This window comes from Uloborus diversus, chromosome 8 (genome assembly GCF_026930045.1).
Source record: "Uloborus diversus isolate 005 chromosome 8, Udiv.v.3.1, whole genome shotgun sequence".
Lineage (NCBI taxonomy): Eukaryota > Metazoa > Arthropoda > Arachnida > Araneae > Uloboridae > Uloborus > Uloborus diversus.
Genome location: NC_072738.1, coordinates 62,213,748 through 62,230,359, shown reverse-complemented (window position 1 = coordinate 62,230,359; position 16,612 = coordinate 62,213,748). Strand labels below are relative to the sequence as shown.

At 33.8% G+C, this 16,612-nt stretch overlaps 2 protein-coding genes across 2 annotated transcripts in view; one reads left to right on the top strand and one right to left on the bottom strand.

Moving 5' to 3' along the window:
• LOC129228388 (serine proteinase stubble-like) overlaps positions 1–10,309 on the top strand; it is a 99,943-nt gene extending 89,634 nt beyond the window's left edge. Inside the window, exons 4-6 of the mRNA XM_054863066.1 lie at positions 2,257–2,534; positions 4,622–4,773; positions 9,569–10,309. Coding sequence (XP_054719041.1) covers positions 2,257–2,534; positions 4,622–4,773; positions 9,569–9,736 — 598 coding nt within the window. The 3' untranslated portion in view covers positions 9,737–10,309. The remainder of the gene's footprint in view (positions 1–2,256; positions 2,535–4,621; positions 4,774–9,568) is intronic.
• Positions 10,310–13,299: 2,990 nt separating this feature from the next.
• LOC129228387 (sphingosine-1-phosphate lyase-like) overlaps positions 13,300–16,612 on the bottom strand; it is a 111,448-nt gene continuing 108,135 nt past the window's right edge. The window contains exon 12 of the mRNA XM_054863064.1: positions 13,300–16,111. Within this exon, the coding sequence (XP_054719039.1) occupies positions 16,007–16,111 (105 nt within the window). The 3' untranslated portion in view covers positions 13,300–16,006. The remainder of the gene's footprint in view (positions 16,112–16,612) is intronic.

Sequence of the window (16,612 nt, the reverse complement as noted above, 5' to 3'; positions counted from 1 at the left end):
CCTGTAATTTAACCTAATGTATAGATGTAGTATTAACTAGATATACAACTAGAAACCGGTTACATGGGCAACGAGATCTTCTCATAGATGGGCAAATAATCTGAAAACTGCATGCACGAAACAACTTTTGCCGTAGCATGATAGGATGCAAACCAGAGTCGTGTCCAAGGGGAGGGTTTTAGTTGGTTTACTTCAATGGGAAGGGTTTAACCCCTCCCATTGGAGAAAATATAATAAGCAAAAAAAAAAAAAAAAAAGAAAATGCATAGTTGACTTTTATAACTTTAATGAAAAAGTTTGTATGAAGAGTGCTTTAAAAAAAAAAAAAATTCTCTCCGAAGTTTTTCTTTCTGCAATTTAAGACTGTTGGAGCTTTACCAACTGGAATAACATTTTGGAAAAACTATGGGGGAGGGGGGGAATTGCTGAATGATTTATAAACAAAAAGCATCAACTGCGTTAATATTGCTTAAGGAGGTTATGATGAATTCAGTATATGTTGCAGCTATGAATATGCATTGATTGTGTTTGGAAATGTAATTTGCTTCTACAATAAGCTTTTTCCTGTTTGTTTTTTTATGCAGCTTTTCAGAATATGAAACCTAATATACATGATGCATTATAAAAGAATCTGTGGGCGGTTTTTAATACTAATTGCAAAAAACTGCATAGTAAACAGACTTGATTAAAAAAGAAACAAACAAGGTTTGATTTAAAAAAATGTATGCAGGAATACTGCTGCTATTTGCGCAGCCAGAATTATTCTTCTGGGGGTGGGGGAGTACAGTTACACTCTCCCCTCCTTGGGAAAGGATGTAAGCTTTTAAACCCCTCCCTTTATGAAAACCTGGACACGGGCCTGATGCAAACAGTGTTGCATCTGCTTAGGCTAAGCTTTTGCCCGTCTATTTCAAATTTCGTGCGTTCAATGGCAACCATTGGCTTTCGTTACGGAGTTGTTCATCTAGTTATGCTATACCTATGCCCGTGCGCAGAAATTTTGGCGCCCGTCACAAATGACTTTTCTGGTCCCCCTCCATATTGTTTATCCCTATATTTCATGCCTAATTTTAAAAATATTGGGCCCCATTCAGGCTCGGGCCCGGGCCAACAGGTGTCCCTTCTCCCCTCCTGTGCACGCCCCTGACCCTAATGTTGATTCTAATTAACTCTGTGGTTGCACCCTGAACAAGTGTCAGATTTTCAGACTAAAATCGTTTTAAGATCAGGATCAGTAGCGGATACAAGGACCTCTCAACTGCCTACAACATTATCAGTCCATATTGTTCTCAATACTTGATTAATAAAATCTACTAGTAAACGATTTTAGAAATCTTTCTGATTCATTAATTTTTTTAAAGTAAATATTTGAAATAATGGTTCTTTTCATTGCTTATGAAATTTATAGGAAACTTTTATGCTCTACTAAATGCCTTATTCCTGGACGATTTAGGTTTTTTTTTTTTTTTTTTGAACTCCAAGCAGTTTCAGAAATTTTTAGTACTAAAACCGTGAGTTCCTTCATTGGGAGGGGCGGGGGGTTATTCTTGAGCATGACCTTTGCCCTAAAATATTAGTCTGGATCCGCCCCTGATAAAGGTCACCCGCATGGGAGGTCACTGTGTCCTCCCTTGATCCCCAAAGATTTTCTTATTTTGTCTGCCGACTCGGAAAATTTGAGGACAGTATTAAACTATGGCAAATGCCTAATGGATCTTCTTCCTTCTCATTAAACGTATGTTTGAGCATGATCGCATTTTGTTGTTCGGTAAAATTCAGAGTTTCATTCGGTAAATTGAGAATTTCACTCCTCTCAAAAAATTTTAGTTCAAAGTGCCCCTGTTCAAAGAAGTCATCTTAGAAGATAAGTTCTAAGGAAATGTTTTGTTCCTCTTGCTTTTCATCGATTGTCTGAGTGTTCAATAATTTCTAGCTTCATTGTTAACCGAGAGGCCCCTCTAAGGGCAAAGTGCACCCCTTTCCAATGCTATAGAGCCTTTATGAATGCCCTTTTCCCAATACTACAGAGAGCCCCCAGAATATGACTCCCCCCCCCCCAATGAGATCAAAAAATCTCTCACACTACTTCCCTCAAAAACTTTAATGGCACATTTTGCGCCATGGATCTACACCCCCCCCCCCCTCGTGGGCACTCTGGTTAACCCAAAATGTAACTTTCGTGGTTTTTATTGAAATAGTTTGATATTCTACTTTCATTTTGTGTTTAAATAATGAGTGTTTTTTTCCCATCTACAGGTACAGTGCTCGTTATTTTCGAGTGCGAGCTGGGGGTCAAGAAGTATCCATAGACGGTTTTCGACCGGATTTGGATGTTCCAATAGACGAAATATCCGTCCATCCAGAATTTGGACAACCTCGTCGATATTCCAACGACTTGGCGTTGCTCAAGTTGCGTAGGGCCTTGGAATTTGACGAGAGAAGGCAGCCTATATGTTTACCGGATCCTGACCAGGATTTGGCCGGAAGAAATGCCACAGTTGTTGGGTGGGGGTGGCTCAATGAACTGGACAAAGGTGAGGTCTAAAAGCACTATTCCATAAATAGGCAATGAAGTTTCTTTATTGTCGAAATTATTTAACTGCTCTCCAGTTACTGTTCCATATGAAGGAAACACCTTCCATTGATTTGCTAGGTTCTTATCAACGTCCTGCAAAGCAACAATAAAAAAAAAGAGCGATATTAAAACCCTGCACATTCAATTGCAAAACTGACTAAACATTTTTTTAAATATTTGTTCTTAGCTATGGTATTTTTCAACTGCTCTGCATTTAAGTAAAAACAAAGCAGTCAAAATTGTCTTCACACTGCAATAACAATTCATAAACGTTTCTGGAAAACATGGTCAGCTAATGTGCCTAAATTTCTGTCGGTAACATATTTTGAAAAAAAAAACAGAAATATTTCCTGCTAAAATTCAGTAACCTTCCTGAAATTATCCTGAAATCTTTCTGAACAATTCAGAAATCTTCCCCTTTAAAGCCAGTCGTGTCTCTGGAACCTTCAGAGTAAACTTGGACAGGTATAATGCAAGAGCTTAACATCTTCCTGATCACCAAGAAAGCTCCAACAGCAGTATTGTAAACATGGCCGAAACTAAGACAGAATTGCAATATCAAGAAAGTAATTTACTGGCAAATCTTGCAAAGCTACGGAATCCAGAGACTTATTCACTCTCACTGGGAGCTTAGTCAGTCTGGACGTGCCGTAATTGAGCTGAAGCCGATACACTCAATAAATGCGCTCAGTTAATCTTTAAACTGGAGGCTAAAAATATTTTAACGTAGGGAACTGCATTTGTGCAACTTGTAGCAGTTTAGGAAACTTTCTGACAATGATATTTGATTTTCAAAGGAAGTGGATAAAAATCAATGAAATCATGAAACGTTACATGGAAAAAATCAGTAACGTTTGGGAATTTTTTTACAGTGCAGTAATACAATGTAACTACCCTCCCTGCGCCAGTTGCCCATTTCTATAAGTTTTGCTTTAATTTTACTTAGCAATAATTTTAATGAATTATCGGCATTTATGAAAAGTCGATCTTTCTAATAACTTAATCGGTTTGTTCATAGATGGCAATATATTAAAATAAAACAACAAATCTCTATTAGTAGCGTCATCTTTTCATCTAGTAAACAAATTTATTTTACTAATAGATAGTAAGTAGCATAAGACAGAAGAGTATTTATGTTTCTAAACATTTAAGCATGCAAAAAAGAATAAATAAATAAAAAAAAATAAATTTATGTCAGAATAATTGATCGTTTTAAAAAGTTTTATGCATTCATCTATTTCATTCAAATGTCCCTTTTTTAGATTTTTTAAAAAAAAATGTTTCCCATTCTTAAATGACCATAGAACATTGTATGTAAGTAAAATATGTCACAAAGAACCACCTGGTGACAATAACTCATTTTTTTTTTTTTTTTTTGTCAAGTTCAGAACGACGTCTGTGTTTAGCACGGCAGTGCACTTCACTGCAGAAATCTTTCTAAATCATTAACTATTATTATGAGCGAGTAAAACTAATGTTGCTGCGGCCCATGAATACAGTGAAACCTTCTAGTGTTATCAAAGTGAATTTTATGAGCCAGTTGGTATTTACAAGGCCGTCGTGGAAGGTTATGAACAGACACCATGAGGAATGCCTGTGTTTCATGTTCATTTGAATTTAATAGGATTTTAGATCTAAAAATAAAGAACTTTTGCACATTTTGAAGTCATCCTTTCCTCATCCTATGTGTTACTGGGTATCATCAGAATTTTCGGTGTCTGTTACTGGGGGTCGGACCTTTTTTCGAAATCGAGCAAATAAAAATAGCATTAACTAATTCAGAGGATCCAGATGAAGCCAAACGTTAGATGAGATGTAGTTGTATGAGAGAAAAATAGTTTTAAAAGTCTAAGTATATTAAAAGGCTCAGAAAATTGATTTAACCTGAGAGCGATGGCTTAAGCATGTCTGTTACTGGTGCCGTTACGCTAATGAAATTTCCATGTTTTTTATGTGACTTGCCTTTCCATACCACCTCCAGCATTCTCCACAAAATAAAAGCTCTGATTAAACTAATTTTGAAATTTTATTTTCTTATCTCAATAGGCAAAGCTAAAAGACTACAAAAGGTTCAAGTTCCAATTTTGAACAATAGCATATGTGCACAATGGTACTCAGAAGAATATAATGGATATGTACAAATACATGACTATCAGATATGTGCAGGATACAAAGAAGGAGGGAAAGATTCATGTCAGGTAAGTTTATCATTTTTAAAAACAATAATAATAATAATAAAATAATAATAATAATTAACACTTATAAGATTATTTTCTATTAGTTCCCTCGAGGGAGGTGCCCACTAGAGATGAGACGGGCTCAGCCCGAGCCCGACAGCCCGAGCCCGAGCCCGGGCCCGAAGCGGGCTCGTGCTCAAGAACCGAAAATAGGTTTCGGGCTCGGGCGGGCTCGGGCTCAAGCACAGATATTCAATCGCCAATCTCCATAAAAATTCAAAGCAAATAAACATTTTCCTACTGTGAGAAAATTAAAGGAACATTTAAATCAGTTCAATCAATGTCAAATTTACCCCCCCCCCCCTCCTTTCCCAGAAATAAATGAATAAATAAATTAACGTTTATTTATAGTGTTTTTTTGCGATTACTATTGCAATATGTCATACAGTAATGCATTTGAAGTGGAGCATTTTAAGAAAATTTAGAAACTTCTGTTAATGAAGAACAGTTGACGTAACATTTTTCATTAACAGAGAGATCATGTCAGACTGTAGAATGCTCAGTTTTTGATACAAGAGAGTTTCCTTCGGGCTCGGGCGGGCTCGGATTTTGGTCCGAGACAATATCACTCGGGCTCGGGCGGGCTCGGTTACAAATTTTCGGGCTCGGGCGAGCCCGGGCTCTCAAAAATGAGCCCGAACTCATCTCTAGTGCCCACCTATATACGATCGCCAGGGTCATGGCACAGGCTGTGCGATTAAAATTTTGATGGAGGGAGGATGTCTTGGAAAATGTTACTCATTCTTGGAGGGGGGGATCTACAGCATTTGAGAGAACGCCATCGATCTAATAAGCATGGGGCAAAGGCATCCCTGCTTTTATGTCATAAAATTTTGATTTGAATCAGGGAAGTAAACTTTCCCCTTCCTAAGATTTATCATATGTTGTTGTTAAATTCATCTTCAACAATCTCAAAATGATTGAAAAAAGCTACAAGCTCTCTCATAATTGCACTCATAGCCAAAATATGACTATTGTTGAATTTGCTGTCTGTTGCATTCAAGTAAAAGGAAAAGAGATTCAGCAGCTAATAAAAGGCTGTTGGGAGTCTAGTGGTTATGGTATCAGACTCGGGATCAAGGGATTCATATATCAATGCAAAGCATCAGGAACCACTAAGTTCTTGCAAAGTAGGTGCTTCTAAAATCATGAGGGATCGAAACTCCTATGTAGGGTTACCATCAAAATTTTAGCTGAAAATAGTTTGCTTCAGTAGCCTGAAATTTAAAAAATAGTTGCCTAGATAGTCTACTCAGAGGAACAGTTTGGTTGCGCTTTAAATCGGTGAAGTTGCTTTTACCATTTTTTTTTTTTTTTTTTTAATTTGCTAACTCAAAAACTACATTGGATGGCACAACCACACAATGCAACATCTTAAAACATGACTACATCTTATAAATACAAGAAAATCAAAACTTATTTTCTCAGATTTGACCTTTACATAGTTCATTTTTAGCATTTTTCAATGAAATTACTGTTTTAAAAATGATAGTTATTTTTCACGCAACATCATACATGTAACGTTACGTTTTAAGTGTCACGAAGTGAAAGGAAAACTTAAGATTTTTTTTTAATTTGAAGGCAAATTAAACATATTTTCTCTGATTAAAATCTCTGTGATTAAAATCAGCAGAAAATTACTGCATAGTTAAAAATTGTGAACATTTAATTTAAAACTTTGATGACAAAATGGAAAAACTTCGTAGGGATTTAGTTACATAATCACTAAAACTTGGTTTTTCTTTCGTTAACAATAATTTTAACTTTGTTTCTTTTTGTTCTACCCCCTTCTTGTTACTTTTCTGCTCATTCTACCACCCCTTTTCCTGAGCTAATTTCGGACAAATCACTTTTCTCAATAGATGATTTCAGTCATTGGTTTGCTAATTTGAATAGAGAATCTGGAGGTTCTTGATTGGGCTTCATATCTGTGCAATCACCTCTGCCTTGTCTTTTGAGTTGTTCAACCAATATTGTTTTACATTTGATTTCTTCCTCTCTCTTCAGTATTTTTTTAAAATCATCGTTTTACATTTCTTGTTTTCCTTCAAAGTCTGTTCTATCAGCTTTCTTAGTTCCTCCAGGTAATTTTTATATGACTTGTGTGCCCAGATGCCATTTTCTTTTATAGTTCCTTTGTTATTTTTACATCTCTTACATGTTAGTATTTCGCCAAAGAGTCTCTTATTATTAGTCTTCATTTTGCATCTGCTCAGATATTTTAGACTAAAAATGAGCAGCCATTTTTTTCTGTTTTAATTGCCAATGTCTCACTACCATATAAAATGATTGGTCTAATAAGGGTTTTGTATAGTTTTATTTGTGTATTAATAGTGAGGAGTTTAGATTTTAATTGGCTCTTTAAACCAAAGTAGCATCTATTTGCCACCCAAATTCTATAAATTAGTTAACCTAAGACAGCATACAATCAAACTAACATCTGATAGTCCAAAATGTCAAAATATTAACAAGATGCAAAAGGATTGAAATCTCAAATACGGGAACAGTGGAACAGTAATCCGCGACGTATAAGTAATATGTTGGCATGCTTCCGAAAATGTATTTATTTATTATTTATAAAAATAAAACATAAAATAAGCTAAGCAAAGATAGCATATGTCAAAATAATTTCGGATCGTCAAAAACATCAAAATGTTTACAAGATGCAAAAGGATTGAAATCTAAAACAGAGGAAGTATTTTCCTCGGCTTGTTGAGCGCCTGTACCCATCGTTATTTCTTTTCTTTTTTCAATAAATATCACAAAATATGAGAAAAGTCGCCTAAACTTATAAAGAGTGGCCAATTTTTAAAAAATAGTCGTTTTTAGGCCGTTTTTTATCAGAAAAGTTGCCATAGTCGCCTACGGTCAGAAATAATTGCAAAAGTCGCCTTTTAAGTCGCCAGTGGCAAAGGTACTGTGACTAGTTGTGGAACAGTTACTATGAATACAGGCAGGGGCGTGCACAGGGGGGAGAAGGGGCACCTGTTAGCCTGGACCCAATATTTTTAAAACTAGGAGTGAAATATAGAGTGGTCAACTTCACAGGTTTTACTGTATTACAAAGACTGAAATATTATGTTATTAAAGTTATAATCAAGATTTCAAATTTGAATGAATTGTCAGTTAAAGTTACACTTAGGTCTATTATTGCTAAAAATTAATCATCTCAGATTTAAATAGTAAAAATATTAGTAAGACTTCCAATTTGAATGAATTTCCAGTTGAGCTATTGCTGTTGAAAATTAATCATGTAAGAATAACTCCCATGTCTCTTTTTTCCTTTTGGTTGCATTCTTATTAACGTGCAAACCTTCTACAAATGCGAGCTTCCTCCACAAGCCCAAGGAATTGGCAGTTGTGTTGCTTGTCTTAGTGGATTGACACCAAGCATTTTGACACGGCATCAACCGATTATTTGAAGTCTCTAAAAACTTAAAATCTGACCTTCTCCAATTCAATCATTTGATACAAAATGTTTCAATTCACTAATTTATTCAAAAAATGTTCTGAAATTGTTTAGAAAAACTTTAGTGCTATGCGCAAGGGTGGGAAATTTTTAGAAACCTTACCAGTATTTTTTTCTTACCAGCCAATATTACACGATACACATATAAAAAATAAATTCAGTAACTTAAATTACATCAGCCACATTAGAAAAATCTAATTGCCAGTGGCGAGTGATTTTTCTATACCAGTGAATTCTTATGCCAGTGGCGAGTAAAATATGCAATTTTCCACCCTTCGTTATGAAAATGGTACTGAACTTTTTTTCGTTTGGGCCACATACATACACATGACAACGACTTTGAAGCAGAAAAAATGTATGTTTTGTGTAAACAAGACACAATTCATAAAGTAATGTGCTTCTCGGATAATCTCTGAATTCATCTGACAACCCGACTGTTTTCAGCTTTGAACCAAACGGTAATTGCATTCAAAAATGAAAAAACAGAGTTTTTTAATGGGATATACCTTAGGTTAGTTCAGCTAAAGTCCAGGACACCCTGTTTTTTTTTTTTTAGACTTACTAATAGTATTATGCTGTAAAAGGCTTAGCTTCTTACTCAAATTTTAAAAAGGTGCTCAATGACCCCTTAAATTTAACATTAGCCGTAGTATAGAAAATGCTACAAGTTTAGAAACATTTAATTTCCCAAACTGTATTTTTTTTGTAAATAATTATTTTAATGCAATGTATGTTGTATGTGCATATTACTAGTGTATATTATAATATGTAGCATTGTTTTTTCTGTTCAATGCATTTTTTAAACCCCCCTTCCCATATGTATTAAGTTTGGGGGAGGGGGGTTGAGCACCCTCTTTCGGTTGAGATAGGAAGTTAAATTCTTCCAATGGATTAGTATCCACAAGTCTAAAAATATTGAGGGGTATTCCGTTATCTAGGAGAAGCTTTTTTTTATATATACAGTGAAGTACTGTTTATATGTTTCTCTTTTATGCGTTTTTATCAATTATACGTTTTTAAAATTGGTCCCTGCAAACTCTAATACACATTAACCTATACCTATTATACGTTTTTTTGTTTGTATACTTTTTTCACGCAGTCCCTTCAAAAACATATAAACGATGCTTCACTGTATATGTATTTTTGAACCACCCTAATGTACCTGCACAAAAATAAGTTTATATCATGGCTTGATAAGTTTTTTGACTGTCATTACAGCATCACCTGTAAAAGCTTGGGAGACCTATGTTGTTAATTCTTCTTACAATATTATTTCATTTTTAATAGGGTGACAGTGGTGGTCCACTTGTGCTACGTGAAGGCGACAGACACACCTTAGTAGGCGTTGTTTCTGCAGGAGTGGGATGTGCAAGAAAACAATTGCCAGGAATTTATTCAAGAGTTTCTGTGTTCGTGCCCTGGATACTTAGAGTGACTGGAGGCTCTTATGTATAATCATCACAAAGAATTAGAAAGAACCGAATCTAATTCATTTTCAAAGGGTGAACTTTAACTGGATTGCAAGCCAGAAATATGGACAAACATTCAAAAGTTCCTGGACCGTGGATGACTCAAAAACAATGTTTTGAAATGGTGGCAAAGAAAAAGAAAATTTTTAAAACTGATACTGATCGTCCAGCTATAGTCAGGCTTGGACTTTACACTACGACTATGACTTCAAAACTATAACTATTAGAACATTGTTGCATCTTTTACTAGATTGTTTAGTGGTAGAAGAAATGCACTGACATTATTTGATGTTTTATAATTTATTGTTGATATACTGTTGGTAATAGGGAAATGAATTGAAAATTACCCTAATTTTCTTTTATGATTTGTTACAAACAGGGACGCCCCAAACTTTATTTTTGGGAGAGGGAAGATTCTCAGTTCACCAAATGAAACTCTGAATTTTATCGAATAATAAAATACGAGCATGTACACATATCGTCGCCCCAGAGCAACAGTAAGATATCTTAGTGTTATTACTGGGATTAGATGTCTTACTGTTGCTCTGATGCGACGATATGTACGTCTAATATGAGGTGCAACATTAGACAACATTTAAAAAATATAAATAGATAACATTTTACTATTTCAATGCCGTCTCTAAATTTTGCCCGTATTATAAGATACAATATCGTTGCCTCAGAGCAACAGTAAGATATCTAATCCCAGAAAAAACACTAAGATATCTTACGGTTGCTCTGAGGCAATGATGTATGAATAAGGAAATTTTTCAGAAGGTCACAGTAACCTTCAGTCACTGACCACATCTTCAGGTCACAGTGACCACAGAGAGTTGATTGGGGCGCCCCTAGTTACAAACAACACACGAAATATAAAAGCATTAGGTCTACCATTATTTTTGTAGAAAGCACTCCAATATTTTGTCAACATACAACCTAAATGTTCAAACTGAATGTATGGACAGAAACCAGCTTGTGTTTTAGAAGACCTGGAAACTGACAGTTTAAAATTTGTGCCTTATGAACTGATTTCAACTAATTTGTGCCTTAACTGAGTCTTGAAGCTCAGTGGAAAAATATTAAAATTCTCATAAGTTGTAGAAAATAGTTTTATTTTTATCAAGCCGAAAACTATCTGTAGCAGACACTTTTTTGAAGAGCTCCCAAGTAAATAAAAAGTAAATTTTTATTAAGTTTAAAATCTTAACTGGCAGAATTGTATGTTTTCAAAGTATTGAATACAGAAGAACCTCAGAAAAACTAAGTGGGGCTGGTCCCTGTTCAGGTTCCGAAAAGTTCAGATTTACAAGGTACCCTATTTAAACTCTTGTTAATAGTTCAATAATGATCTGTAAGTCTTTGTTTTAAGTTAATAATAACTAAGCAATTTTACTCCTGTAAAACTCAAGTGCTTAGTATGTCCTTTGCGTTAATTGCAGAAATATACTTGTGTACATACTCATTGGTGCACCTAGCATGGGTGACAACCGGGTGCAGTTATTTGTTGTGACCCCCCCCCCAGAAAATTTTAAAATTTGTAGTCTTAAAAATGCATTTTAGCTTTATATTTTTCAAAAACTTGCAATTTTACTTTGGGTGTAACCTCCCAGAACGGTGACACCAGGGGCGGATTGTCCCCCTCCTTAGCAACACCACTGATATACTACAGTATAAACGAGTACAATGCAAATGTACATGAACGTTATAATATTTTTACCACTGTCTGCTCTACAGTTGTGCTGTGCACATCAGCACGGTACGACATATCGATTGTGTTGTATGTAACTTGATCACTCTCCTATTCTTTTGTCTGTTGTAAGCTTGTTATCAATTGCTCAAAGCAGATTAATTATGTAGTAAAATGCGCAAATACAGTTATAATCTCAAACACCTAAACAAAGGAGAAAGCGGTACAAAATTGGCTGTTAAATTTGGTGTTGATAAGGCTATGATCAGAGATTCGAAGAAAAATGGGGCAAAAATTGAACCTTTTTCTGTGCTATAACAAGTAATACAGTCGGATCCCGCTACAACGCGATTTGACTTGCGTGAAATGGCTATAACGCGAGTTTTTCATGAGTAATGAATTTTTTATTGCTGATGCAAATTGCTCGCTTGCAGCATGAAATTTTTTGGAAAGAAGCGGCGGAGCCTTAGAATGGGCTTTGTTGACACTAAATGTTGGTTTCGTGAATGGACTTTCGTGAATGGATGCCATTAATTTAGCATCACTGGAAGCAGAAGTTCATACACTGTATTAGTCTAAACAATGCTTTGCTTTTGTTTATACAAATAACCGCTTTGATTCTTAAGTTTTTTTTCCTTCTACATATGAACGTTGATAAAACAGAATGGCTCCTAAACGAGCACTTTAATCTTAACAGTGAAGCTCACAGAGTAGTGTCTGAGCAAAATACAAACATCATGAAAATGGAAGCCAGGCCAGAAATAGTGGTGTTCCCACACTGCATCAACTTCATCATTTTAAAAATTATAATTACCATATCTACTATTCAGTGCTATTATAATGCAGTAATGTACTTAATGTAAGTACCCTATTGTTTAAATACATGTATCATACTGATCCTAGATTTTGTGCTTTATAACAGTAATCAAGTTAAATAGTAACGATTTTTCTAAAATACAGTAAAAAATCAGTTCTTTATAAATGATACTGTAATATGTAGTTAAAAAATGGTTTGAAACAATTTGAGGGGTGTTAACACATGTCTGAAATAATTGGGTATGCTTTTAAAAATTTTCTAAACATACGTTGTTCCACAACGCGAAATTCCGACTTGCGCGAGGGGTCTTGGAACGCATCCATCGCGTAAGTCGGGATCCGACTGTATAACAATTGAGCAACACCACAGTTCAACAGTTGCTCATAAAATTTTAGGCCTTCACTTCATAAACTCGGTTTTTCTCGAATTTCAGACCTCTGGGGTTCAGATCACCGAGGTTCCACTATATTTAATTTACATTAACTAAGATTTGACTATATGTATATATTCCTGCTTCATAGGACGAATTCTGATGAATGCAAGAATCTGATGCAAGGAAGGTACTCTGCAGATTTTTTTTTTTTTGTGAATAATTTAGTATGATATATCAAATGATATGAAAAATGGGAGGTCTGCAACTTCTGGGTCTTCTCTGAGATGAGGAGAGAAAGCAAAACAAAGATGAGTAACTTTTTTTTTTCAATGTACAATAGCAAAAACTTTAATTGCACAGCGATTTTCACCACAGCAAAACCTTACTCTTTTAAATATGAAACTAAAATATTAACTCATTCCATTTTTAGATAATCTGCATTCATTCAATGTTTAACTGTTATCATTTATTTTCAACTTAAAGTACATTAGAAAAGTTTATAATTACTTAGGACAATACTCTGTTCTTGGAATAGAACATAAAGTTTGAAAATAGTTGCTCATGTTAGCTAGGCAATGCAAATACGTATTTTTTTATGAGAGATTTTAGAGTAAATCAACTACAAACAATAAGAGCAAGAATGACCAACCTTACTATAAAAGCAATGTTTTATGCAAATTTTTCTTATTGATAAACATATACAGAATTATAAAGTGTAAATAGATAATAGTAAAACATTGCAATTTAATGCCACAAGATTTTGATTTCATTCACCTTAATAAATAATGTTAAGCATAAGTTAGAAAATATTCTTCAGAATAATAAACTTGAAAACAAAATATATACAATTGAATTAGGGCCATTGCATTCATCAGACAATAAAAGCATAGTATGTTATGTAACGTCATATTATTTAGAAATACAGACAATTATGAAGTGTAAACACATAATAGTAAAACTTTGAATTCAACGCTACAAGATTTTTAATTTCATTCACTTAATAAATAAATAGCGTATTCAGAAGAATGATGTGAACTTGAAAGCATATAAATATTTACAGATGAAATTGGTCATTGTGTTCTCCCCTATAAAGCCAGTAAGGTAATAATTTCTCTGATCACTTAGATTTCAATACTGAAGGAGCTTACTTCAAATTACAGCCTTGATTTTACGGCGAAAACTATTTACTTTCTTTTTTTTTATATTTTACAGAAACTAAGACAATCAAATATCACTATTCAGATACATCATTTCATGGGATAGAAAGGAATTCTCCCTTTGAGAAATAGGATGAATTTATGTATGTGTGTGCATTTTTGGGGGAGGGGGTCATTCGTATGAATTGAATACACTAGTACATAGCCCCCCCCCCCCACACATACACACTGGAAAGTTTTGAAATAATGGTCCTGTCCCTCTTTTTCAAGATTAACATACGTTCCTTGATTTGAAAGTATGGCAGAGATTCCAGTAGAGTTGCATTTTCATCAAAACCTACTTTTTATATTAACTAATGGTTGTGCATGTGTGTGTGACATTATATGCACAACACTGCACATGTATTTTATTTTAAGACAAATGTGAGTCACTTTTAATTATCACAAAAGATTGGAAAAAAATTTAATTTTTAATAACAATAGCAATTAACTTTGTGATTAGTGTCGGCAGATATTTTTAAATAAGGAAACATTTTCAAACTAAACCTGTAGAATTCAGTAAAAATTGCACGACTACAAGCTATACAAAATCCATACTCAAGCAATTAGCAGACAATTTTATCAGGAATAATATAATACTGAATTATATATGTTACTCCTCAAAGTCTGGATTGCTAAACTGCACAGTTAGTATTTACTGCTGACTATGAAAAACGAGGAAATCATATAAAATGTTAATGAAAAACGTATTTTATGTTGCAGTTGGAAGCATTAAAAAATATATTGACAAATACTTTTTAGCATTATAGAAAACAACAACAATTAAACATGAAAGCAACAGTGGTGCAGCCAGAAAAAATTTCTGGGAAGGGTTTTCAAAATCAAAAATTGTTGCTTTCTTTGTTTGCATTTATAATGATAAAATGTTCAATATATTTAGTCAAAGAGTTTCTATGGCTTACCAATCATTCATTTATAACACTTGCTGAAAAATAATTATTAATTCATATTCATATCGCTATGACTTTGAAATGGGAGAAAAGCCCAGTATATTTATCATTTGCTTTACCTTAACCTTATAAAAAAACAGTAAGATATTTTGTTAAAACCTATCCCGCTTAGGAAAGTTTAAATATTGTCTTTTTCCCCTGATTTGTATTGGGTGATGAATGTGTTCAAGTTTTGAGAGTGGTTTTGATCCTAAAACCACTGCCCTGGCTGCACCACTGGGCAGCTAGTTAATTTGTTTGAAAGTCTAAAATTGTATATTCAATCTAAATTTCTAGCTTTTGAACGCAAAATATCTTATCACATTTAAAGACATGCAGCAAAAGCAGGGACAGTTCATTTCAGCATAGGTGCTTTTTCTAGGCATAGTCACTGAGTAGGATTCTTTTGAAGATATGGACATTAAGTTTTTTTAACGGTCTTTCCTTTGCAATTCAGAAACTAATGCCTTCAATGTAGACTGTTCAACTAAGATCTCCTCCCCCCCCCTTCACTATGATGAGAAATGAGTTTAGTTTGGATGTCTGGTAATTTTTTTTTTTTTTTTTTTTTGTTCACCAAAAAGTTAAAAGATGTCTTAAATGCCGAAATAAAATGTTCAAAACCTTAAATTAGCGATCAAAATGAAAAGAGTTGTTTTAAATCCTTAAAAGTGAATGTAAGAGCATGTGAGTGCATTATTTAAATCCCCCCCCACCCCCATGATTATGTTTATTTATTCTACGTATTGAAGAACTAATTCTTTACGACTTTGGCAACAGATCTGTGCACTGTATATAGAAATTTCATGCCTTAAGATTTAAGCTTTTCATGAAATTGTCATTCTTGTAAAAATAACTTTGTACATTTTCCACAAAATACATGGATGTCACTTACTTGATATGATATGAATTCTGAATTATTGAGTACAAAAATGTGAAGAAAAATATAGTGAATAACAAAACTTAATCTATCAATACAAAATGAATAATTACATTGAAACAAAAATTTCTTTTGTGCATTTAAGATAAAACTTTAGTTTAAAAAATAAAAAAAATTTAGCAAGTGAAAAGACAAATGCTTCAATTCTTTAAAATAATAAAAAAATAATTTATGCCTTATAAATTCAAATAACATATTTTATAAAACTAAAATTATTTCAGAATCTAAAACAGAGTAAAAATAAGATGGTAGGTATAATTCAGATCTTCACTTTGTATTAGATTAATATGTGTTCAAGAGTCGGTTTTGATACTGTAGCAAGCATCCAGATAAGTCCAAACCAGTTCAGATACCACAGATCTATCTGGAATTTGTTGAGCCATCCCATATATAGCTGCCTGAAACAATTAAGTACTATAAGAAAAAATAATAAATACTTAAAAAATAAAAAGTAATAATAATACAGGGAGTGTCACAATTCCCTCCAGTGTTTCGAAGGCTTATTAATCCATTAAGCGCCAAGTCTCCCATTTTGGGAACCTTTGATTAAGATTTATTTTCTCATCAAGTAATTAAGACATCATTTTGAAATTATTTTAAATTGAATGATAGAGTACCTTTCATTGGTAATTTTTCCCAAAAGGTTTGGAACGTAAAATTTAAAAATAAGAAAAAAAAAACTTCAATTTCACAAACAATTCTCGTTTTTGCATTAGACGGATAAAAAATTCCCTAAAAAGTATTAATACAAAAGAGAAAAATGGAAACATAGAATATGAAGCTCAATAGAGCTTTATTTCCAATCACAATAAACAGGGGTCAGGAAAAATAATTTAAAGGAGTTTTATAGGAGTTTATTTACTGAAGTCCCAAAATGGGAGACTTGGCATGTTCTGATT